Consider the following 27,584-nt stretch of genomic DNA (forward strand, 5'->3'; position numbering starts at 1 on the left):
TTTTATTTACATTTTTATTCACCATTTCATTTGTGTCAATGTACCTTTTTTTTAGCATAATAATAAAGAACGTTACTATTTAAGTTGATTACGCTGAATAAACTTTGTATGCTTTTTAAACAGGCAAAATTAGGTAGGTGGCATTAGGTGTGATAAATGGTGAATAGAATCAAAAAGAGAAAATGTCCTATTATGAATACAACCAAGTCTTAATTTGCAATTGTTTCACCAGACTTGCTTTCATGGGGGTATATTTATTAAACTGCGGTTCTGAAAAAATGGAGATGTTGCCTTAAGCAACCAATCAGATTCTAGCTGTCATTTTGTAGAATGTACTAAATAAATGATAACTAGGGGCCTGATTCATTAAGGATCTTAAATGAAGAGGATCCTTATTTCAGTCTCCTGGACAAAACCATGTTACAATGCAAGGGGTGCAAATTAGTATTCTGTTTTGCACATAAGTTAAATAACACACACATATCAACTTTAAATTTCAGTGTACAAATAAGCTATCAAGTATTTGTGTGTTACATGAAAAAACAGTCAGTATTTAACTTATGTGCAAAACAGAACACTCATTTGCACCCCTTGCATTGTAACATGGTTTGGTCCAGGAGACTGAAATAAGGATCCTCTTCATTTAAGATCTTTATTGAACCAGGCCCCAGAATCTGATTGTCTGCTATAGCCTATAGGTTTTTTTTTTCAAAACCGCAGTTTAGTTAATATACCCCCTGGGGTTTATTAAGTACGTTAAGATGAGCTATTCTGAGAATATTCCCTTGCTCCATTCCAAACGGAACTCAAAATAAGCAAAGTGCTCTGAAAATGCCACAAGCATCACTGGCACATGCACAATTTTCCAACATTTATGTCTGACTGCTTTCCATACTGCCACTTGTGTGAATAGCAGGGGTGTGTAGGCACTCAGGTCAATAATCCTAGAGCCTACAGCTTTTACTAGGTTTGCGAAGTCATAGGCAAACCGAGGATGGGGGGGAGGGGTTCCTAGTGCCTGGAAACCCCCCTCCCAGCCTGGGGTACTGTATGCTTGAGGTGGCTGGACCCTGCCCCAGGACCAGCCACTTTGCAGATTGTGATTGTTTCTATCTGCACTGTTCGCAGCCATCTCTCCCCAACAAGTATTGAAAGCAGCAAGAACAGGTAGGAGAGAGCAGGACAGTCTGCCAACTGTTCTGATACACTCGATCAGGACTTTGTGCTGATTGTAGGGACATTTGGGAAGTATGTCCCGCTTCACATAGCTCTGCTCGAAAAGGGAGAACTGTGTGCACCTAACAGTAGTGCAGGCAGCATTGTCTGTGTATATTATGGGGATAGGAAGAATTGGAGAGTAGTCAAGCACTGTCTAAAATTATAGCCACGCCCTGAAGCATGCTGGCCACACCCACTGGCGGTGTGGCATGGAAACCCCCCTCTACAAATCCTGCGTTTGCCCCTGGAAGTGTACAGTAATAGGCATCATTATCGTAGCATAATGCTGTAATGCATAATATTGCATCGCCGATATTTACTAAAAATTCAGCCCGCAACGTGATACACCCACCTATCACACTCACTGCCCCAAATGACTAAGCTCAAATGTTGCGGGATATACTCTAGTACAATATATCTGAGGAAAATATATGGAAAAATTCAGAGATACTTTAGCATTGACTTTGTAACTAAATCGACCTGGATTCAAATAATGAATGGATGCAATATAAGCCTTTACTATGAATAGATTAATTACACCCAGGTGTATAGTCAGTGATAAATACAAGAGCAGATGTATACTCAATTGAGATTTGCTCAGTCTGTGATCTCTGGAGAAGGGATATAGGATTGATCTAGATCTTCTTTCCACTGCAAAATTTGCTTTCCGAAGAGATACAATAAATATAGACAGACAGTTTCATACTTAGATGTCACTGTTAAAACAGTATAACCTACTTAAAAGATTGAATATATTAGGAATCTAAAAATTATAAGCAATGACGTCACAACATACTTCTGTTTCAAAGACTCATTACTGTCACTGAAAAATAAACAAATTAAAACCATTTGTCTTCTCTTCAGTGCATTTATTACTTGTCCTTGCAATAGAAGTCAGATGTGTTAAGATGTACATTATATTTGCGAAAATTATGTGCTTCTGGTTTTTTTATAGCAATCGTAGAAGAAAATCGTACCTTTTGGCCCTTTGAAAAGTTTAATTTCTACAACAGTTTCAAGGATGGGTCTTCTTCTGCGCACATAAAGACGGACAATAGAACCGGCTTCTTTTAAAGCTTCTACCGCTCGGCTGTGTGACACTTCAGAGACATCTACCTCGTTCACTCGAAGAATGCAGTCATTGACCCTGGAACGAATAGCAAATCGCGTTCATCACAAACGCTTTCAATGGGGAAAATAAGCGTCCTTGTCGTTATTTGTGTTTGACATTTTGTAACATACATTTTAGGATATATAAAAGATTCCTGGAATTTCAATGACAAACTGTGCATTGAATAACGAGAATGGCGTTATGTAATAGCTAGCTATGTGTGTTGCTAGCATTCAACACGATTTATTATCTTTACTATTTTAACTTTATGAGACATTTTTGTGATTTGAACCTAAAAACTTTACACGAGGTCAGTCTGGAGGTCAAAAAAAAATGAGGGTATACACAGGGCATTTCATGATCATGGCCAAAATAAGCATAACTCATAAGGAAGGCTACCATGAGGCATACAGGAACACTGAAGGAGCTGCCGGAATTTCTGGCTAGAATTGTTCACACTACGGCATTTGACAACAATCTTGCGTATTCTGCACCCCGAGATTAATATTCCCCCCTCAACCCACTTTTGTTTTGAAAAGAATAGCATGAAGACGGCAGATTGGGTGAGGCATTTAAAATAAGGGGTTCATAAGCCTATTCAAACCCAAAAACTGTTGTTGTGGTTCATGTCATGTTTGGTTGTGACAAAATGGGGTGCTGGCATCACCAAAAGGATAATTACGCACGCATCCCACTGTCGCATAATAAATGTCCCTCTTTTGTTTCACTAACCCTTTCCCATCTATATGATACACCGGAACATCAGGTGTATGGACTTGAAACCCTTCAAGGAATGTATTCATGTTTTTTCTGTGTAATTATCCATAGTTGCCTACTCTCCCGGAATGTCCGGGAGACTCACGAATTTTTGGGAGTTCTCCCGGACTCCCGAGAGAGCAGGCAAAAATCCCGGATCCAGCTGTCCCCGTTGTTCAAGATGGTGTGGGCGTGGCTAAATGCGCCATCATGGTCCCGCCCCCTGCTGCGATTGGCTAGAATTGCCTAAGATTGACAGGAACAGAGCCTAACGGCGCACCACGCGTGGCCACGCCCCCTCAACGGATCCCCTCCCGGACAGCTGCCTTCAAAAGTAGGTAAGTATGTAATTATCTATATGTATACAAATGTGTTCACAAAGCGCAGCCTGAGTATATGATTATGTGCCAAAGCCTTGCAATCTCACATATGGCCACAAGATGTCCTTGCAAGAAGAATGTGGTGTTTGGTACAGAGTAAAATAGAATGACTGTTGAATGTGAGTATCCGACATTCCAGCATAGGTAGCAAAACAAATATGATTGCTAAACTCAACCCTGCGGAATCCAATGATAACCCCTATTTTACTCCATTATGGATTAGGAATCATATTTAGTAACTTGTAAAATTGTGAGGTTTAGTGAGGCTGTTCTCAGCCTACAGATCAGGATAAGAGACAAGGGAGTACCTGCTAGAAGAAGGGAGAACACAGTCCTCTAGAGCAGAATATCTCCTGATATGCTTAGTGCTGATCAGTGGGAAACTGACACCTTTCTGGTAACCTTTTAGATATTCTCAATTTATCTCACTGCTGATTTATCGGGGGAAATTGAATGCTTGGGTCACGACAAAACTCAACTAAGCATGCGTGACATGTGGAGGTGAAAGGGTTAATCAGGACAAAAACACCTGAACTGTCTAAAAATTTATAGAATCCCACAGAATTGTATCTCACTATTAAACACATAGTTCTGCTACCGCTAAGATTTGGTCCAAGAACTGACACACTTTAGGAAGTTTGCAGTTACTCCCTGGCTCATCCCAAAACATAATCACAACCTAATCAGAGGTACTGTAAACCAAATAATTCCCTGCATTTATTTATGTAGCTTTTAGAAAAAAACAAGGCTTTCTGACACATCAAATCTTTAAGTACACAAGGACAGAACATTATTAAATGGAGTTTAACATGACAAAGAAAGTCACAATGAATATTGAATAAAAATGGTGGTAACTAAATAATATACAAAAATGCAAAACAGTTTTTTGTAAAATAAAACTGAAATAAAAACAGAAATGGTCATTGTGACTGAATAACTTATAAGTAACTTATGATAAAAATTTGTTTAAAGGAAATAGCGCAGGGTGCTTATTAATATAATTGCAAATGCAGTTATTTTTGATATTGTGTATATTTTGGCAAGGGAAATCTTTATTTCTGAGACCAGAGAAGAAACTTGTTTGTTTTAACTTTGCTAGAGGAAATGCACTCATGTCTGAGGTATATGTTTGATTTCTGATAAGCATTTATTTGAGGCAGTCTGTGTGTAGTTTCTAGATGATGATCTCATTAAGGCTAATTAAGTCTATTCAATGTGAGTGACCACCACTTGAACACACCACAGGAGGTCGTTACTGTGAGTTCCTGAGTGGCTTTTGGTAAGGCTGTTAAAACCTGTATGAATATTGTAAACATCACATGATGTAGGATATCACAGAAGTGTAAGTTTTGTTAAGTATAAATTGCATTTAAAATCTAAGAAGATCCTGAGATAAGAAGGAAATCTGAGGAAATCAGTTTGATGTGAAAGTTAAATTGTGTTAGATGCAGGATTCGAGTACATCCTGATGTTAATGTTTCAATGAAATATTGCAGTCTGTGCTGAGCCTTCTCTGATCAGGGGGCTGGCTTACCCCCTGCCAAGACTAGTCTCTAAAACTGTATTAAAAGACAGACCTTGTACACTGAAATGTATCATTCTGATGTTCCATCTGACCTGACCACTGATACCTTTAATCAGTGGAACTGTCCTTGTCAGGACACTTGAGCTAAATAAACATCATTCTGCTTCAAGACACTGCTTGACAACTTCTTCAATAGTGCTGTATTCCTGTGACCTACAAGTCAGACCCTAAATCTAATCCGTCCTTCGACTGTTCTGAAGTTTGGACCAAGCTCCTAGTACCACCATTCTGCCCGCTACCCCGCAGCTCTGGCCAGTGTGATAGGCCAGGGAGGATCCATCCACAGCACCCTGATCCATAGTAAGCGGTCAGGGGTACCAGGCCAGGTGTTCTAGCAGGGGAGTACACTAGCAGCGACAGTTACACAGTAGGAACGTGGTTCTGGATGCAATAAAGGAGTCCAGTGGTGGAAGCAGGTTCCTCCTACTGCAACAGGAGGGGCATATTCGGAATAACGAAAGGGGACATTGGCAAAGGAAGCCCAGCCGGCATAGTCGTTCCATCCTGTCACAGTCATAGTACACTCATACTCATACACATAATTCTGTTGCCTGAGTAAGGCTATGACTGGACAATGCATCAATAGAGTTCAAATAAAACTGACCATTTTTAACATCGTGTTAACACTTTTTAAACCACCCTTCTAGTGAGGTTACTTAGAGAAGAGGATGGTATGCTAATCTGTGTTATGACTGGTTTATAGTTCTTTTGTTCAAACATATTTTTAGCCAGGATTTCTATGAATAGAGAATTAATATTTTGGAACATGGCACAAATGTAATCTATTATGTTCCCTATATAAATATATAATGCTATGGGAGTGACCCTATTGTCTCTCTCCCTCTTATATATTGTATAATCTATTTAGATGTTTTGCATGATCATTGTTTGTGGCAATTACACTGGGCATGCATAAAAAAATTAAACACTACCTACTTCCCCTTTTCTAACGTATTCTTTTAAATATGCTTATTTAACTATTATATATCTAATTGGGGATAACTCTATTTCAATGAAATATGTCATCATGGAATCCAGGACAGCTTGTGACATCACAACAATATTTTTCTTCTTCTTGCTTAAATTGAGCTTTTTGGTTTTAGCTGGATTGCCCATTTAATATCTTTATTTTCTGCCAAATGATGTCATTATATTTTATTAAACTTACCTTCATATAATTTGTAGGCATACGCTACAGTGACTTGCAAAAGTATTCAAGCCCCTAAAACTCAAGAGATTTGTTAAGCTTAGTTAAATAGGTAAAAAATAATCTGCAGACAAATAATGAATCATGATTTTAAAAATGTAATTTAAGAGCCCACTGGTTCGTAATAAAAATATTGTCTTGATATTTTCTGTTACATTGTCATCTATGTTCTGATTTTTTTCGTTATTTTTTTTTCTATTCCTGCAATGTACTAATCACTGATTCTTATCTGTATCAATGCTATTTATCAAAATAAATAGTTCTAAAAATATATATATATATATATATATATATATATATATATATATATATATATATATATATATATATTGTCCTTGACATCTGTATAAGTGTCATTCGTAATAAAGACGAAACTGTTGACTTTTGGGGGTTTGAACACTTTTGCACACCTCTGTATTTCAATGTGTTTTTCTAACATTTTTTATTTCATCTTTATTTTTAGAATTTTTAATTTGTTATATATGCCCATTGTTTGTTGGTTTACACTACTGCAGATGTCCTAAACTCACAGAGCTTTTAGGACATCAAGTTACTTTCATTTAAAGAGACTGCTAAAATATACAATAGGACCAAGATTGGGGCCACACTGTGTGGGTTAATAAAATTGTTTCGTTATTACTGAAGGATCGTCTGAGACCAGCGCCGGAATCTGAGTCAGTCGACTGAAACAAGGGAAAAACTCTCTCTATTGCCGGAGGCGCAGAGTGACACTAATTTAGGCTGAACACATGTGACTATTAAAGTTCAACAGTGTTCAAGCACAGCTGAGCTCCCTGAAAACTGGGTCTATTCTCTTTCTGGTTATAATCAAAGCGTCTGCTTGCTTCTCTCCTCTTTTTTAATATCAGTCTGTGTAATACATGACTCCATCTTGACATACTATAATAATAATATACTGTAGGTCCAAACTTAAGTTGCAGAGTGTGCTTATGAGCCAGGCCACATACTTAGCAGCTCTCAGTAAGTTCTCATGGGCAGGATCATGTCTTACTTCTGTCTCGCGTTTCACCTACTTTGTCTATCTCCTTTGTAGCTGTCCTATGCCATCTTTTTTTATGCTTATACTGATTTACTAACATCCTTTTGTGTAAGCTTTTGTTTTATCCTCACGTTTTACCTCCTATGTGTTATAATATTAGCTGTCCAGCCGAATCCGTGTCCCCAATAATCAATGAAGATGACATTGACAATGACAACAACGCATTTCACATTCACAGTTAAGAAATGTTTGTGGGCTGATTCTTGACACACAAACATGATTGAGCACATGGAAGAACAGTTTGTATGGGGGGGGGGCTGCCACTCTCTTTCCCTGTAGCACATAATGACGATGACAACAACGCGTTTTACACGCCGTTACAATTGAATAACCAGATATACAATGCCTGTGTAATATGTTGGCAGTTTTAATTCAGGTTGTGAAATTAAACATGTAGAGAGCTTTAAATTGATTAGTCTTTTTTACAGTTGAAACATAAAACAACCAACAATTTTCACACCACAATATTTAAAGTTTATTTATAATGTAAGCTCTTACAATAATAGTCCCATCCATATATGTATCCCCGCTGCTTTACCCGTGGACAGTCCTGCTCATACCCCTCATCACATCATGACACTGACCCCGTACGGCTCTGTCCTCATTAAAATAATCACAAAAGTAGTCAGGTCACCGCCTCAGGCAAGATCAGCACACTCACCTCCTGAAATACTTTGTGCTTTCAACATTCTAAAGAGCTCATTGGCTACAGGTTTTTCTTACTCCTCCCACTTCTATAACAGCATACACAAGAAGGAACAGCAGATGAAGAACGATAACAAGGAAATGCTCAGACTCTTATCCAAGGCACGATGAGCTTATAAATGGCATACTATGCTAAAACAGGTGACCTACTAAGTAGTTTCTTAATTATGCTATAATAAAGACATTGTTTCAACTGCACTTGTTCCTAATCAATGGTAGTTTCCCTAATACACTACCCAATGTGGTTTGGTGTCCGTGGTACTCAAAATGCGCAGCCAATTTATGTAAGAGCTTTTATGGTTACGTGGAGAAATCAAGTTGTTTAATGACTTCTCTACATTTAGGGCTAGATTTACTAAACTGCGGGTTTGAAAAAGTGGAGATGTTGCCTATAGCAACCAATCGGATTATAGCTGTCATTTTGTAGAATGTACTTAATAAATGATAGCTAGAATCTGACTGGTTGCTATAGGCAACATTTTCACTTTTTCAAACCTGCAGTTTAGTTAATATACCCCTTAGCCTCCACTGATTCAGCTGAGCATTCCCTTCACGGAACACAATTTTTGAACTAAGTGATGTCACACAACTGGGAGGAGCCGGTTTGTCTTATACGTACTAACAGAACAATGAGCAGGCTTTGGCAAAATACATGCAAACCATTAGGCAGTGTGTGTTAAATTGTGCTCTGGTTGATACATCTGTACATATGGAAATGACAAAGGCTTGAAAAACAAATTAATAAATAACATTTTATACAAAAAATGCAAATCATCATAAAACAATCAAATTAGGGTCTGGCCACAGCTAATTGAGATTTTTTTTAAGAAGTCAGGAAAAAGGTTTTCATTTTCCGCTCACCCAAGCTTGTCCTCTCCATGTTTATTTTAATAATGTAGATAAATTAGCACAGCTAATCTCCGCAAGACACAAAATAAATATGGATGCAGACCATAGCTTGCTTGTAAGAACAAAATTATATTTCCAAACACATAAAGCGCTCTAAAAATGCTAAATAAATGCCAAGGATAATGACATTAAATTTTGGAAAAGATGTCCAGATACTGAAACAATTGCGATTGGTGCATTTAAACTCTGTTTTGTTGATTATCGTAGTAACAAAATAAATAAATAATTGCAAATTTAGACTTCCGCATGGAATAAAATGCAATTATCTAACCTGAATTAATTTTCTTGGCAGGATAAGTGCGCATTAACAGATTTTAGAAAGCATTTGCATTTATCAGACTGTCATATAAGCTGCCAGGTACTCATTAGCTGTATTGTTGAATAAATAAAGAAGTTGAACATAATTAGAAATAAATTTAAAGTGAAATTCAAAACTTTGTTGAAAAAGTAGATAGTGCTGACAATGCTATATACTCTATTAAAAGAATGTTTCAAGATGAAACTCTACACAATGAATTTATTGGGAATTGATTACAAACATTGTGCAAATGTGTAATAATGCTACGTGCACATAGACGTTAAACTAACTCCCCGTGTAACGATTTTAACACGAAATGTCCTATAGAAATTCTTGATCTCGGTTGAGAGACGCGGATGCTCTGAACGCGGCTGTCTTTTGAAAGGCAGATGTCTACTCTACTTTCCTTCATTCCTGCTTTGCCATCCACTTTGGAGAGATGAACAAGCCCTGCGGCTCCCCACAGACATCCATGATTTCTATATCAGACCCTGTCTCTTCTCCGTTCAGCTGTTAGAATGGGATGAACCAATATTCTATAAAATCACTAGGAACGTCATAGGCAGAATATTGGCTCAGGCAAAAATTAAAGAGGAAACATTAAGCGCTAGATGTTTGTCATAAGGATGATCCTTATGACAGATATCTAGCGCTTAATGTTTCATCAATAATTTTGGCCTTCGTGTTTTAGGAGGGTGGTTCTCCTGTTGGTGGGATCTAGGCTGCTGTGATATATTAAAGCACTCTGGGAAATATTCTGTAGTAGTTAGAATATTGGCTCAGACCAAAGAAATGTCTGCCACCACTGTGTGCAGCTTATAGTTACACTTAATGTTAGGTGTAAGGGAATAATGTGTGATACGATTCCTTATAAAATAATGTGTGTGTTGAAATATATGTATTCAGATATATGATTTCTTATATGTATGCACAGATATCGTAAATTGAAAAATACAGTTATAAGCAAGTCAAGTTTGGTGACAAGAATGTCACAAGATCTTTGTTACAGGAACAAGCCTGAAAGGTGATAACATCTACCCCTGCAGTCAAGATGCGAGATCAGACATATCACAAGATGTTACACCCATAAGATGTTCTAACTGTTCCAACCACAATTGGGAGGTGTTTCCTCACAGAAGTGATAAACAATTTAATATATGGACATGTTATAGGATAATCAACAGAATTATCTTGCTTTGTGATCTGACTATAAAAAGCTCTTTGATTAAAGACGCATCAGTGCAGTTTAACTTGACCTCAATTGCGTATGTCATAATTTCTGGACTCCTGATCGATCAGTAAAGGACACATATGATAGCTGAAGGTAGTTGGTTTCAAGGTCAAGAATTGCCTTAACATAGGTAAATAAGAAGTCACTACAATATGAGTTAAACATTGGGTTGGTAGTATAAATATTGGGTTTGGATGTACACCAAACAAATTACTGTGTCTTGTACGACTCGTCAACTAGTGTAATCCCGCTAGCCATCAATGTGTACTTGAAATCATCCTTCTTTGGTGGCCTTCAAGTTTTGGAGAGGAACATTTTGGTATCTTCCAGAAACTTGGGATATTGAGTGTAATTACTTTCTTGAAGCTGTAGAACAGCTGGTTGACTCGTCTTACCTGAGTCTTCCATCCTCTGCTGCGGCTCCACCTGGTATAATCTTTGTAATAAATATTCCTGGGTCATCTCCAACATGGGGGTTGTCTATTCCTCCAGCAATGCTAAATCCGAGACCTGAATTCCCCTGGGGAATGAAAAAAAACCAGAAACAAAGTAGATTATGTAGCATTGTACGGCTACTAAAACAACTACACAATATATTGATAAATGTAACAAATTAGTGTAATTTCTCAGTTTAGAGCTCAACATTTAATAAAGGTTATAATGTCAGCATTATACTAGTAATATACTTGTTTCCATTTCTGTAGCAACAATGTCTGGGTATAAAGTGTACATGGTGGCCTTTTAACTAGATGCTCAATGGGCATTCAAAGCATGACACAGTCCTGAGCTGGGATGGGATCCAACCGACTGTTCCAGTCTTCTTGGAGCTCATCAGTAAAGGTAAAGTATTTTTGCTCAGCAAGTGGCATGCTGGATAGGCAGCCTCACTGAAATAATTAAAAGATTAGGTTTTCAGGAACTCCCTATGCACATATATGCAAATAAGCAGCTGACATCTGACATAAAAATTGTTCTCTCAAAAGACCAAAAATTTAGTTACTTATTTGCATATTTGTTCCTACAAATTCCAAACTTTATTTTATTGTTTAAGAAAGTTTTACATCCTTTAGTAACATAACAGAATTTCTAAATCATGAGCTCCACCCACCCACCATTAAGCCCCTCCCACTCATTCCCATGCAGTAACTCTGCTTTACATTATAATAAGCCCCAACCCTCCACAGCCCCTGCATTAATCCTACTTTAAAAGAACTGTAGCCACAAGTTCTGTATTATTTGAGTTAAGGGAAGAGGAAAGTCCCTAGTAACACCCCTCCACACAAATTCAGCTTTACTCACACCTTCGAACACACAGCAGTGTTTGAGTGATATAATGTATGCTGATGTCGATATTAAACAAGATTATGAAAGTTCCCATACATGGTGTAACCCAGCAACCACTGAGTGCCCGGATCTCTGATAGATTTGGACTAATATGCACCCTAAAAGATTTGGGCTGAATCATAGACCTGACTGTTAAATCTTAGCATTAATAGGAACCTTTACTCCTATTCTATTCGCAAATGCTTTATGGAGGGAATTTAATGGTATCTTAGGGGGTGAATTTTAGCGAGCTTTGGGTTTGCAAAAGTGAAGATGTTGACTATAGCAGCCAATCAGATTCTTGTTATCATTTATTTAGTACATTCTACAAATGACAGCTAGAATCTGAGTGGTTGCTATAGGCAACATCTCCACTTTTTTAAACCTGCGGTTTGATAAACCTCTTAGACTTTAGACTAGTATGGATCCTAAATATAAGGACGACAAAAAACAGTTTTTAAAGTGAGTCCAACACAGCATAGTAGACTTGTTTGTGAAAACTTTGCTCCTGATAATACAACAGTTTTTCAGAAATGGAACAGTGTTATCATATTCTGTATATTGGGGTGGTTGATCCAGGGAAATAATGCAATTGCAGTTTAAGGGGTCAGCAACATTTTTTTCACAGAGTTTTGTCTTTCTCTGAATTAACACCTGAGGACCCTGTAAGAAGAGATTGAATTCAAGAATTTGGATTTTTAAAACTTCATAGCCATGCAACTATGGATGTATCTATGAAATGAGTAAATATGACATATAATAATTACATATACACTACATTTGTTGATATTTTTATTGCAATTGGTATATTGGTAGTTGGGTCTGTTAAACTTCGAGCTGTGACTGTCCTAATATTCTGCTTGACTTCAGGTTGGTTTAGCATTGTGAACATTGTAGTGCTCTGATTGGCTACAGGTTGATTTAGCACTGTAAACATTCTAGTGCTCTGATTGGCTACAAGTTGGTTTAGCACTGTGAACATTCTAGTGCTCTGATTGTCTACAAGTTGGTTTAGCACTGTGAACATTCTAGTGCTCTGATTGTCTACAGGTTGGTTTAGCACTTTGAACATTCTAGTGCTCTGATTGTCTACAGGTTGGTTTAGCACTTTGAACATTCTAGTGCTCTGACTGGCGACAAGTTGGTTTAGCACTGTGAACATTCTAGTGCTCTGATTGTCTACAGGTTGGTTTAGCAATGTGAACATTCTAGTGCACTGATTGGCTACAGGATGGTTTAGCACTATGAACGTTCTAGTGCTCTGATTGGCTACAGGTTGGTTTAGCACTGTGAACATTCTAATGTTTTAATTGGCTATTGGTTGGTTTAGCACAGTGAACATTCTAGTGCTCTGATTGGCTACAGGTTGATTTAGCACTGTGAACATATTAGTGCTCTGATTGGCTACAGGTTGATTTAGCACTGTGAACATTCTAGTGCTCTGATTGTCTGCAGGTTGGTTTAGCAATGTGAACATTCTAGTGCTCTGGTTGGCTACAGGTTGATTTAGCACTGTGAACATTCTACTGCTCTGATTGGCTATAGGATGGTTTAGCACTGTGAACATTCTAGTGCTCTGATTGGCTACAGGTTGGTTTAGCACTGTAAACATTCTAGTGCACTGATTGGCTAAAGGTTGGTTTAGCACTGTGAACATTCTAGTGCTCTGATTGGCTACAGGTTGGTTTAGCACTGTGAACATTCTAGTTCCCTGATTGGCTACAGGTTGGTTTAGCACTGTGAACATTCTAGTGCTTTGATTGGCTACAGGTTGGTTTAGCACTGTGAACTTTCTAGTGCTTTGATTGGCTACAGGTTGGTTTAGCACTGTGAACATTCTAGTGATCTGATTGGCTACAGGTTGGTTTAGCACTGTGAACATTCTAGTGCTCTGGTTGGCTACAGGTTGATTTAGCACTGTGAACATTCTAGTGCTCTGATTGTCTGCAGGTTGGTTTAGCAATGTGAACATTCTAGTGCTCTGGTTGGCTACAGGTTGATTTAGCAATGTGAACATTCTAGTGCTCTGATTGGCTATAGGATGGTTTAGCACTGTGAACATTCTAGTGCTCTGATTGGCTACAGGTTGGTTTAGCACTGTAAACATTCTAGTGCACTGATTGGCTAAAGGTTGGTTTAGCACTGTGAACATTCTAGTGCTCTGATTGGCTACAGGTTGGTTTAGCACTGTGAACATTCTAGTTCCCTGATTGGCCAGAGGTTGGTTTAGCACTGTGAACATTCTAGTGCTTTGATTGGCTACAGGTTGGTTTAGCACTGTGAACTTTCTAGTGCTTTGATTGGCTACAGGTTGGTTTAGCACTGTGAACATTCTAGTGATCTGATTGGCTACAGGTTGGTTTAGCACTGTGAACATTCTAGTGCTCTAATTGGCTACAGGTTGGTTTAGCACTGTGGACTTTCTAGTGCTTTGATTGGCTACAGGTTGATTTAGCAGTGTGAACATTCTAGTGCTCTGATTGGCTACAGGTTGGTTTAGCACTGTGAACATTCTAGTGTTCTGATTGTCTACAGGTTGGTTTAGCAACGTGAACATTCTAGTGCTCTGATTGGCTACAGGTAGGTTTAGCACTGTGAACATTCTAGTGCTCTGATTGGCTACAGGTTGGTTTAGCACTGTGAACATTCTAGTTCCCTGATTGGCTACAGGTTGGTTTAGCACTGTGAACATTCTAGTGCTTTGATTGGCTACAGGTTGGTTTAGCACTGTGGACTTTCTAGTGCTTTGATTGGCTACAGGTTGATTTAGCAGTGTGAACATTCTAGTGCTCTGATTGTCTACAAGTTGGTTTAGCACTGTGAACATTCTAGTGTTCTGATTGTCTACAGGTTGGTTTAGCAACGTGAACATTCTAGTGCTCTGATTGGCTACAGGTAGGTTTAGCACTGTGAACATTCTAGTGCTCTGATTGGCTACAGGTTGGTTTAGCACTGTGAACATTCTAGTGTTTTAATTGGCTATTGGTTGATTTAGCACTGTGAACATTCTAGTGCTCTGATTGGCTACAGGTTGGTTTAGCACTGTGAACATTCTAGTGCTCTGATTGGCTACAAGTTGGTTTAGCACTGTGAACATTCTAGTGCTCTGATTGTCTACAAGTTGGTTTAGCACTGTGAACATTCTAGTGCTTTGCTTGGCTACAGGTTGGTTTAGCACTGTGAACTTTCTAGTGCTTTGATTGGCTACAGGTTGATTTAGCACTGTGAACATTCTAGTGCTCTGATTGTCTGCAGGTTGGTTTAGCAATATGAACATTCTAGTGCTCTGATTAGCTACAGGTTGGTTTAGCACTGTGAACATTCTAGTGCTCTAATTGGCTATAGGTTGGTTTAGCACTGTGAACATTCTAGTGCTCTGATTGGCTACAGGTTGGTTTAGCACTGTGAACATTCTAGTGCTCTGATTGGCTACAGGTTGGTTTAGCACTGTGAACATTCTAGTGTTCTGATTGGCTACAGGTTTGTTTAGCACTGTGAACATTCTAGTACTCTGATTGGCTACAGGTTGGTTTAGCACTGTGAACATTCTAGTGCTCTGATTGGCTACAGGTTGGTTTAGCACTGTGAACATTCTAGTGTTCTGATTGGCTACAGGTTGATTTAGCACTGTGAACATACTAGTGCTCTGATTGGCTACAGGTTGATTTAGCACTGTGAACATTCTAGTGCTCTGATTGGCTACAGGTTGATTTAGCACTGTGAACATTCTAGTGCTCTGATTGGCTACAGGATGGTCTAGTCCTGGGAACCATCCTATGATCTGATTGGCTAATTTAAACCTGCGAATGGTAAAATACTCTGACTGACAAGATAGTTCTATCCCTACCCATTTGGAAGTCACTTGCACACAGATGTTGCTGAGACAAAAGCAACTACAATAAGTGCTAACAACCCAATGCATTATTATATTGTAATGTATAATATATTATTTATCATTATAACTATGATAGTGGTGCTCTAAGATGTTATTAAATTGCATGTATGTAATGTGATATGCCTAGATGCACCCTACTGGCAGATTGTCCCAGTTTGTTATATTAAAGTATTCACAGCTATCATCATCATCATCTATTTATATAGCCACTAATTCCGCTAAATCTAAATCCCCTAACACACACACACAGACTGAGGTCAATTTAATAGCAGCCAATTAACCTACTAGTATGTTTTTGGAGTGGGAGGAAACCGGAGCACCCGGAGAAAACCCACGCAAACACAGGGAGAACATACAAACTCCTCATAGATAAGGCCATGGTCGGGAATTAAACTCATGACCCCAGTGCTGTTTGGCAGAAGTGCTAACCACTGAGCCACTGTACAGCTATACAATTATATGTAAAGAAGGAGTGTACTGAATTCAAAAGAAATATACTGTAGAAGATGATATGAATGGGCTGACCTAAAGAGAGGCACTCAGTACTCAGGAGCATGCGGTTTGTGCAAAACAAACTTATTTCATCTGAATGACAAAGAAAAATACATTTTATCCATTCCATAGAGCAGACATACAGAAAAGCTAAACGCTGATAAAATCTACAAAGACTAATTTAGATCCACAAAAACAAAGTGTAATATGGCAAAACACAATATAATTGTCTAATAAAATGTTAATAACCTAAGCTTCTCAGCTTATTTCCATTGTAAGTAACGTACAGAGATTGGGATCTCCCCACATAGCTACCAATTCATTACAGATTAGCATCAAACTGATTACATCACTGTTTTCAAAACTATTGATTCCGCATGAGTTATTCCCAGAGCTGGCGTGGGATGCAGATGACTGATACAGTGTAACTGTGTCTTCAGAGAACTCACTGATACAGGGATGAGTCTAATACACATATACTGATTATTTAGATAAAGTCTCTCATACCAAGGTTTGATGGACATTTACAGAAAGGTGTAAGTATGCTGATGTAAAATTGTTTTTTTTTTCCTCTGCAATTTGCATTACCCACAATACATAATGTACTGACGAATCTATGACCCGAAAATGTAGAGATGGTCACTGGCCCCTGTGAACTGGTTTTGGTTTTGGTTTTGGATCTGGATTAGCTTTGTGCTTTGGTTTTGGCAAAACCGCCCTCATGTGTTTTGGTTTTGGATTTTTAGAAAAAATCCTAAAATATGCTAAAATCACCTAATTTTGCTCTTTTTTTTGTTCCTACATTATTATTAACCTCAATAACAATAATTTCAAGTAATTTGCAATCAATTTTGACCAACTCACAGAACACAATATAATTTTAATACACTTTTGGACAAAGACTGCAGCGACCTGGCTGGATGGTAAGCGACAGAGCAATGACACAAACACACGGTAGTTCCTAGCGCATCTAGGGCACATTGGCACACAGCAGTGGCAGAAAAGAAAAATGGTGCAAAATGGTAGTGTCCTTGGGCCCTCCCATCCTCCCACCCACCGTTATGTTGGATCTTAAAAAGGAATCCAAAAACCGCGAGATCTGAGATCCGACGACGTAACGATGATGTTTTGCCTCCTTTTCAAATCCGAAAAAGCACGAAGGTATCTGCTAAGTTCGGGTATATTTGGTTCTCGGGAAACCGAGCCTGAGCATCTCTACTAAAATGCCAGTGTCTTTATATAAAAGTGCTTGTAATCACTTCACCCATATAGACGCATACACCCTTTCCCCCAATAGTACCAACTTTCTCAGGACAGTTATGACTTTCGGTGATGATTGGGCAATTTAGAGGTGTGTACATAGCACACAGAGAGGAGAGGGTTATGGGTTTCGGGCATAGCCAATTGTTGCCCATTTTTGTCTGCATTGTTCCTGACATATTGGGAAGTGTGAAATGTGAGAGTTTCAGAAGCTATATCAGGTATACATGCAATCACATATAAGAAGCTTGTAAAAAATATTTTAAATAAATACTGTTGCAGGTACATATCATACGGCATCCACATTTATAGGAATAAAATGTAACTAATGTGGTTACATAAGAAAATACTGGAGGTAATATGGAAGTTGTGCACTCAAAAAGTTAAAACTAAGACAAGAAGGGACTGAAAATTCATTATGGAAATACACAGGATACAAGGTCAATACAAGGAAATCAGTTTAGGAAAGACTGAAGCTGAATAACAGATTCCAAATCATTGCAAGTTTAATCCCAAAATGTATTTCAGGTACATAAATAGCAACAAAAATAAAATACATAATATTGGGCCACTAAATGAAAAATTAAGAAAAATAATTGTAGAAGATTAATAATAATAAATAAGATAATCTTTTTTATATAGATATTTTTTCATCTGCATTCAAAAATTATCGGGAAATAGGTTGTATTGTAATAGCCTATGTACACTTTTAAATGTTGCTTGTACGTGAGGAGTTATGTCTAAACCGGATTAGGATTAACACAGACAAAGACCTGGTCCAGATGACATTCACCTATGTGTGCTAAAGGAACTTAGTTTGGTAACTAATAGACCACTATTTCTTATATCATATTTGGGTTTATACCACAATATTGGCAGAAAACAGATGTGGTAAGAATACTTAAAACTGGAAAAAAATTGGAAGCAGGCAATTATAGACCTTTAAGCCTGACTTCTGTCGCTGGTAAATTATTTGAAGGAATTCAGAAGCGATTGCGGTTTAATTTTTCACAGGACAAATACCGACACTTACCCTGCTGTCATGAACGGATGTTTTTTTTTAACCCTGTGTGTAATGGCGACTTGCGGGTCTGCCGGCTGTATTGCTGCGAGGTCTGCCGGAATCCAGCACAGGTTTTTAGGTGTTGTGGAGGGGGGGAGATAGTTTTAACATTTATTACTGTTTTACCCACAGGCATTGCTCTTTTAATGTCAGTATTGTGATTGTCGACATTGTTACTGTCGGCAATCTCACTGTTTGCATTTTCTCAGTGTAGGTCAAATGGAAATGTCGGCATTTACCCTGTCAGCATTTTCATGTCGTAAGTGACGGTATTTCTTTCGTTGGGATTTTGCACCCAACCCTTCTGAAGGATGCAATTCTGAATTATATTGTCGAAAATAGTTTGATAATACTGACCACATGAATTCCTGTAGGGCTTGTCTTGCCTAATAAGCCTCATTAGGTATTATGAAAAGGTAAGTTTCAGACTGAGGGGTAAATGTATCAAACGTTATGAAAAGAAAAAGTGTGGGTTTTGCCCATAGCAGCCAATCAGATTCTAGGGGGGGGTATTCAATTGTTAGCGAGACGCGTTAAAAGTTTTTTCCTGTTCGAGCGCGCGTTTAAAAAAACCCCCCCTCAATTCAATTGTTTTTTTGCATGTACCCCCTCGCACTCTATTATTGGTCCTAGCGAGTTTGAAATGGTTAAGGCACTCATTTTACTATAAAAAAATAAAAGTAAATTAATGCAATCAAGAATGGCCCCAGCACTGCAAAGGAGATTGGGCCCCTACACTGCAATCAAGAAGGGCCCCAGCACTGCAAGCAACAATGCCCCCCCCCGTACAGCAGAATTAGGCATTGGGCAAGCCGGACCTTTCTTCGAAGGTAAAAATATTTGTTGGGACTTTGCGTAAATGAGTGTGTGTAAGTAAAGCATCATAAAACTGAGGTTTTCGTCCATGGTGAGTATTTTTTTTTTTTTTAATTAAAATCTTTGGTGTACATGAGGGTGTTTACTGTATTTCTTGGGGTTTTATTATTTTTAATAAAGATTTGTGGTTGGAATGAGGGTGTTGTGCTTTTATTTAACATTTTGCTTTGTGGAACTACAGATCACAGCCAGCCGTGGGTGTAAGAGCATGTTGGCACTTGTGGTTCTACTACAAGTGCAAACATGCCCTGGGTGCTATGGGTACGCTGGTGCTTGTAGTTAGACAAGTAGCAGCATGCCCACACTATTTAGGACAACATGGCTGGCTGGGACATGTAGTTCCACAAGTAAAAAAAAATATTTTTGTTTTTTTCCATACAAAATCCCCATTTATTACCCTACTACCCATAGCCCAGGGGTAGTAGGAAGAGCCCTAGTGCTATCGGCACTGGCCTGGGTGTCCCTAGGGGGGTGACCCGCTTACATTTTTCAGCGGACCACAATCCCTAGGGAACCCAGGCCAGCGCTGAACACTCTGTGGGTGTTTAGTCATTATGGCCGTGGGACCCAAACTGCGTTCCCCCCCCCCCCCCCCCGTTATAGTGCCTATAACCCCGGCTGGTTTGCCTAGTACTGGTTCAATTAAATTAGGGGGAACCCTACGTCAAATTTTTCACACATCAATAGCCTGCCAGCACTAGGGCGAAGACTAAATAGAGTGGGGAGCAAACGATCTTGCTTTTAAAAAAAACCAAAAAAAAAACATGATACTTTTTGGCACAACCACCCCCCCCCCCCTTAAAAACAAAAAAATCATATAAAAAAAGTTTAAATACATGCACCACTATGGTTTTTTCTAAAGGGGGAAATTTCCAAACATTATTAATTATTATACACTTTTTTTAGTACCTTTCTTTTTTTAGGTTACTTTTATGAACTTTTACACCTATTTTCTCAGTTTAATGTATATTTTTCTTAACTTAATAAAAAAAAATTTTCTTTGAGCAGACCACGGAGGTGTGAGATAAAACAGCATATTTGCCTTTTTCACACTCGGCGTTAAAAAACAATTGAATAGCTTTTTCCGCTAAGGGTTCGCAGCCAGCCTATACTTTAACATTGACAAACGCTTGGAGCGCGATAACACCGTTTCGGTAAAAAAAAAAAAAAAGATTAGTATTGCGTGAGAAGTTTTCACGCTCGAAAATAAGGTACAATAGCAAAAAAATGACTTTTCACTCTCGAAATTCCAAACTCGCTAGCAATTGAATAACCCCCTAGCTATTAATTTCTAGCATGTACTAGATGCATGTTAGCAAGAATCTGATTAGTTGGTATGGGCAACAGCTCCACTTTTCCTTTTTAGAAATATTTATTCATTGACCCCTGGATCTTGGTAGTGCAATTGAAGGGGTCATTTATGAAATGTTGAATTTAAACAAATGATGTCTCTATTCAACTGTGTAATATCATTATGACTTATTACTAACATTAACATTTTATTTCTTGAAAAATTAATCAAAATAAACTCCTTAGTGAGAAACATTGATAATTTAAACAGATTATTATCATAAAGTAAGTTACCATCTGTTATCATTGTTTATTTAAAGCTCAGTGATTTTATATTTAAAATGCACGTATTGGTCTCATGAGAGCTTCCGTTGCCATACCATCTGTGGATGTAATAAACATTTTCTTTTTAATCTAATTCCTTTTCTATGTATGTGCTTTCTATGTTTAATAGGATTACTTTAGCTGTATACAAAGTACAGTTTATAATATAGTAATTTTTTTACAAGAAAAAAATCACAGTTTACTGGTGTGAAGTGGATGTTTTGATGTAATTAATATAATTAGTAAATAACTTTCCTAAACATAGCACCCCAAGATTTCTAGAATGAATTCTGCCTCTTGCTAGCTGTATGCATTGGGTTTATTTAATAAAATATTGCAATTTATAGGAATATGCCATAACAAATATCAACCAATCATATTCGTTGTACTAGTACAGTTAAGAAAATGAAAACAAACATTGTATTGGTTATATTAAGCCAGGGCCAGGTGAAGCAAGTTCCAGTTTCAAATAATACTCTGACCCTTCTAACCTCTGAGGATGCAGAACCTACCCATATCAACCATGAGGACCTCTATGCTGCTGTGTACAGACTTCAAAATAAAGATAATTGAATTTTACAAGGCAGGGGTAGGTTATAAAGATATATCTAAACATTTCCAACTTGGACTTTTGACCGTCAGAAACTTCACTAAGATATTAAAGTTAAGGGGAATGATTAAAGTCAAGGCAAAAAAACCTCATAGCACTTCATAAGAAGAATGCAGGCTGTCTACAGGTTTTTCTACGCAAAGTGATGGTTGTAGATGCTTTAGTAATCACATGCATACAGTACTCACATGCACAGATCAAACCTGAAAAATGATTACAGTAGATACTGACACCCTACTGAAATGTGCCAATGATGTACAGAGGTTTTTTTTTTATACTATTAACTGATATAGGCTTAATTTGAACACAGTTAACCCTAACAAAAACCGTGATCCAAGGACATCCGGGACTAGCTGGTATTCTGATGTGGGGGTAATCACCAGCATATGACACAATATAAGCAAATATCACTAGGTCGAACAGGCGCTCATAAAACAAGCTGCCCCGAGGAAGATAAATCAAACAGAACAAAACGAGAAACTGACAAGCGCTCTAAAGTACACTATAGGGACAAATAAATAAAGTTCATGAATGTATGAAACAGTTATTAATAACGTGGATACTCTTCAGGTCCTCGCCTCATATAGTTTCACTTAATAGAGAGTTAGCAGTAAATCACCAAAATATACACTGTCCTGTAGAGACACCGCCAAGTCATGAACATCCACCTCTCCTCACTATTAGCTCTTATGCGGAAATCCCTTTTCAACCAGGGGCAAACGCAGGATTTGTAGAGGGGGTGTTTCCACACCACGTCGCCAGTGGGCGTGACCAGCATGCATGGGGGCGTGGCTATAATATTAGGCAGTGCTTGGCTGCTCTCCAACTCTTCCTATCCCCATAATATACATGGGCAACGCTGCGTGCACTACTGTTAGGTGCACGTAATTCTCCCTTTTCAAGCAGAGCCGTATGAAGCGGGGGCAGGGTCCAGCAACCTCAATTATACAGTGCCCCAGGCTTGGAGGGGGGTTTCCCCCTCGGTTTGCCTATGGTAATAGCACTCAAACACACAAAAGTGACACAGTCCTGATTTATTTTTTGACTTTCAGACAATTATCTTCTCCGTATGCCCTAATATTATGCAGCTTGTAAATGGTTGTTGTTTTGCTCTATTATATATTTTTGTGTTGTCCGCTTATTGAGATGATCTATCCATTACTCACCTGCTCTACTGAATGATGTAAAGAAAGACAGGGTACTAGGAAAGTGGGCCAGCCCAGTATCACAGGAATACTTCATTAAATTCTAATAACACAGTATATATCAAGCAGAGCCGTGTGAAGTGGGAGCAGGGTCCAGCCACCTCAATTACAGTGCCCCAGGCTTGGAGGGGGGTTTCCAGGCACTAGGTAGCCCTCCCCCCTCGGTTTGCCTATGCTTTCAATGCTATCTCCATGTTGAAGACTGGGTTAAGGGCTGGCACATCCATGAAGATCACCACTACCGCTTGTCCATTCCAAGAAGCACACATCAAAGCATACGACACGTTGCCTTTCCCTGTACTTTCAAGTTGTGCCGTATGATCCTAGAGATGCAGTAATCTACATAACATCATTTTATAAATCCCACATTCCAGGCAGGAGATTATCTATTCAGTTGGGAATGGTTATAGCTCCTTACAAATAGCCTGATTAAAGATAATCTGTCACCTTTACATGCCAATTGGGTTATTAACAACTCACAAGATGGAAATGTTAAGAGAAGTTGCAGTAAAACATTCGTCTTGAAAAGGCAGCAACGGAATGTCAAAGATTTAAATGTAAAAAATGTAAATGCATAAACTATAAGGAATAGGCTTGAAATGAATAATGGAGCAGGATTAGTATAGTCATTTTATGTGGGAGTTTAAACTGTATAAGGCTACAGGGCTTGTTGCATTACGGTGATGCACAATGTATCCTCAGGTCCTGATGCAACCATCTAGTGAATTAGGTACATTTGATTTAGTGCTAATGAGCTTTCTGCTGGGAGAATAAGTTTTATCATTAGTTACTTTTGATAGGACTGTTCCGTTGTATCGTGTTTATTTATGTGTTTACCTTCTAAACAAGTTTGCTACCTAACATTCTGCAGGTCAGTAACATTAGGAGTTTAGAAATAATTATATTTCAGAAATGGGATCAACAGTATTTGTCCCAGTTTTTCCAAGACAGTACCAGTTTTTCTTGCTGGAATTTTGAAACATTGCTCTTTTTTCCCTTCTAATATTCAGATTCCTGAAGCATCCAGATTAAAAAGGGAATTGCATTCTTTGGTTGTTTTACAAAAACAGGACGGCTTTTATGGACAGAGGAATTCGTAGGTTCTTGTGTCCCACAGAAATGTTGAGGATGTCCCACAGAAATGTTGAGGATGTTCTATGGAAAAATGGTGACAGACTGCATGCACCAGTAATATTAAAACTACTATAAAATAAGTTACGTGCATGTACATAGAAGCACATCTCACAAACGCATGTGGTTGATCTTTCTATTGTAGTTGTCTCTGTGTGTACATTCTAATGTTCTGATTGGCTACCGTTTTCATCATCATCATCATTTATTTATATAGCGCCACTAATTCCGCAGCGCTGTACAGAGAACTCATTCACATCAGTCCCTGCCCCATTGGAGCTTACAGTCTAAATTCCCTAATATAGACACACACTCACCCACAGACACAGACAGGGAGAGAGAGAGACTAGGGTCAATTTTAATAGCAGCCAATTAACCTACCAGTATGTTTTTGGGCTGTGGGAGGAAACCGGAGCACCCGGAGGAAACCCACGCAAACACAGGGAGAACATACAAACTCCACACAGATAAGGCCATGGTTGGGAATCGAACTCATGACCCAAGTGCTGGGAGGCAGAAGTGCTAACCACTAGGCCACTGTGCTGCCTTGTTTTGTCTAGTAATTTCAACATTCTAATGTTCTGATTGGTAACAGGTTAGTCCTGCCATGTGAACATTCTAATGTTCTGATTGGCTACAGGTTGGTCTAGCCACATAAACATTCTAATGCTCTGAGTGGCTATAGGTTGGTCTAGTCATTTCAAAATTATTATGTTCTGATTGGCTACAGGTTGGTCTAGCCATTTAAACATTCTAATGAGCTAAATTGAATCATGTCAGACTAGCTCTTTGAACGGTCTAAAGCTCTGATGGCTCACAGCTTAGTTTATGCTCACTCACTCTCAAGTTGATATCAAGTAAATGCCAATTTTCTCCGTACTTTTGGCTGCAGCAACCAGAGAAAATTACATACAAAATATACCCGGATCTACCTTTGATCCCCTGACCTCTAATCGTCTCTTTTTTTTTTAAAATATATTTTATTCAGATTTTTGTCAAAAATAAACGGTACAGTATATGTTATAATCATACAGCTCATAACAGTATTAACATTGAGAGTGTGTAAAACAGGTGAGGTAAACAACTTAGAACCACCACAAATGAAGTGGTAACATACAGGTAAACAAAAATCAAGAGTTATGGTTACGAGATATCCGGAGTACCATGGAGGGAAAATGGAGAGGGGGAGAGGGAGAGGAAATAAGAGAAGTGGAAAACAGAGGGGAGACAGATTGTAGGGGGGGGAAGGAGGGTGGGTTAGTAGGGGGAAGAACAAGGAAGAAGGAAGGGGAAACAGGACCTAGTGAGACTCAGCGCAAGCAATTACTGAAGTATCGTTATTTTCATTTTTCAAGAAGAGGAATGTGTAGCAGTGAAGTAATCTTGCCATCTATGCCATGTGGAGAGAAATTTGTAAGGGCGATCATTAACTACACTAGTCATGTGCTCTAGATTATGTATATACCAAACACTTTGAATTAGTTACGAAACAGAAGAGCTCTCTCGTTGCTTCCATTTCTTGGCTATTAAGCATCTGGCTGCGGTCAGGATATGGCCCGGGAGTAACCACATTATTTTGTGGGTGTCAGGAGGTAGCCGGGGAAGGAGAAAGTAAGATATATGGAATGGAGATCTTAGATCAGTTACTTTATAAATAAGGTCAGCTACCTCCTTCCAGAAGGGGATGATTTTTGGGCAACTCCACCAGATGTGGGACAGGGAGCCACGCTGGCCACAGTTGCGCCAGCAGAGGTCAGAGGTTGCCGGATAGATTGTTTTCAGTCTGGATGGGACTTAATACCAACGGAATAAGAGTTTGTAGGAGTTTTCTTTTATCTGTGTACAGATAGAGGATTTGGCGACTGCCTCGCGAATCTCCGTCCATTCCTCAGGATCCAAAGATTCAGCCATCTCCTCCTCCCAGCGGATCTCATGAGCCTCCTTGTCAGGTAAATTGTGATTCATTAGTAGAGAGTAAAAAGTGGATATTAAACCTTTAGAAGACGTTTTGTTTTTACAGAAGGATTTTAGGGGGGAGGGATTGTGAGGAGCACGAGGGTCTATTAAGGTGGAGAAAATATGACGAATTTGTAGATATTGATAAAACACGGAGGACAAGAGATGGAGATGCTCGCGGAGATCAGCAAAGGTTGGAAAAAAAACATTGGGACAATATCGGAAAGAAACAAAATATTCCGTTTTGTCCATTGGGAGAAAGATTTGGGATTGACCCTTGGAGGGAAGGAGGGGTTATGCCACAGAGGGAACATCTGCTTGGGATTAGACAAAAGTTTAAAAGTGCGGGTGCAATATTTCCATATTTCTATAGAAAAACGAACTGTTGGGGGGAGGGCGTGCAGAGGGGGAAGATCCTTAGGATCTAGCCAGAACAAAATACTGGGGGATAGCATCTGGAGGAGGTCCGCCTCTGTGTCGACCCAAAGCCTAGTTTGGGGGAGAGAATGAGAGAGAACGGCTTGGGTGAGGTGAGACGCCAGGTAGTATTTATGGAGGTACGGTAGCCCCAATCCACCGTTACGGGCGTGACGAAACAGAACTCTGAGGCGAACTCTAGGACGTCGGCCGGACCATATAAATTGTGAGATGCTTGCCTGAAGGTTTTTAAGAAAAGGTGATGGGACTCGTACAGGGAGGGTCTGGAAGAGGTAAAGAATCCTTAGTAGAATATTCATCTTAACTGAGGGCACTCTACCAATCCAAGAAATATACTTTGGCTCATCTTCTCTTTTATCCTGTGTGTTCAACTGCATTTCCGCCAATTCTATTTGGATGTCAAAGCCTACTTAAAGCTCAATATCTCTAAAAGTGAGTACATTGTCTTGATTTTTTCCAGTGTCAATACCCCCATTCTAGTCCCCCTCGCTGTAGACATCACACTCTCCCCAGTTCCTCATGCCTATTGGCTAGGTGTTGTTTTTGACACAGCCCCCAGCTTCACTTAATACAACCTGCCCCTTGCACTGTGTTTTTGACACCTCCTTTGAATATGTCCTCTTCTCCAAGATGTTACCAAAGCCCTTATCCGTTCTCTTATTAAGTCCCACATGAGCCACTGCACCTCCTCCTGTCTGTCTATACCCTCTTATCTGTTCTCTCAATATCTCAGGTCTAGACTACTACACCACCTCCTGTCTGGCCATCACCTCTCTGATCTGTACTAAACATCACAGCAAAACTGGTCTCCCTCTCGCCTATTCCACATCTGCTGCACTCGCTACAAATCCCTGCACTGGTTACCCACACCTTCACAAGTCCAAGCTACTCACTGTAACCCTCAAAGCCCTCAGCAACAACACCCCCAATCATGTCTGACCTCGTCACAACATAATATCCCTCATTTCCTCTTAGATACGCCACTTACTTGCATTTCCCATCTCTCCAATTACCACCTCCTACACCCAAGAGTTCTTCTATAGTGCACTCTTCTTATGGAACGCTCTACCCTGCCTAAATATAGTGTCCTTCATCCTTTAGTCTTTTAAGTGCTCTCTTTAAACCCACCTCTTCATTATAGCCCATCCTACCTACTACCTATCCTACTCCCACCATCAGTTACAACCTTATTCCTCTGGTTCCTTTTTTCTCATCATAAACCTCTCCCTCTAGATTGTAAGCTTTCATTCCTCTTTACCCT

At 39.0% G+C, this 27,584-nt stretch overlaps 1 protein-coding gene across 9 annotated transcripts in view; it reads right to left on the bottom strand.

Annotated features, from left to right (window-relative positions):
- The window catches only part of DLG2 (discs large MAGUK scaffold protein 2), a 1,188,444-nt gene that overhangs the window by 414,962 nt on the left and 745,898 nt on the right, over positions 1–27,584 (bottom strand). For all 9 annotated transcript variants that reach the window (XM_075198643.1, XM_075198642.1, XM_075198647.1 and 6 more), the window contains 2 exons: positions 10,856–10,980; positions 2,196–2,365 (listed from right to left, as the gene is read on the bottom strand). In XM_075198643.1, coding sequence (XP_075054744.1) covers positions 2,196–2,365; positions 10,856–10,980 — 295 coding nt within the window. The remainder of the gene's footprint in view (positions 1–2,195; positions 2,366–10,855; positions 10,981–27,584) is intronic.

Source organism: Mixophyes fleayi, chromosome 2, assembly GCF_038048845.1.
Source record: "Mixophyes fleayi isolate aMixFle1 chromosome 2, aMixFle1.hap1, whole genome shotgun sequence".
Taxonomy (NCBI): domain Eukaryota; kingdom Metazoa; phylum Chordata; class Amphibia; order Anura; family Limnodynastidae; genus Mixophyes; species Mixophyes fleayi.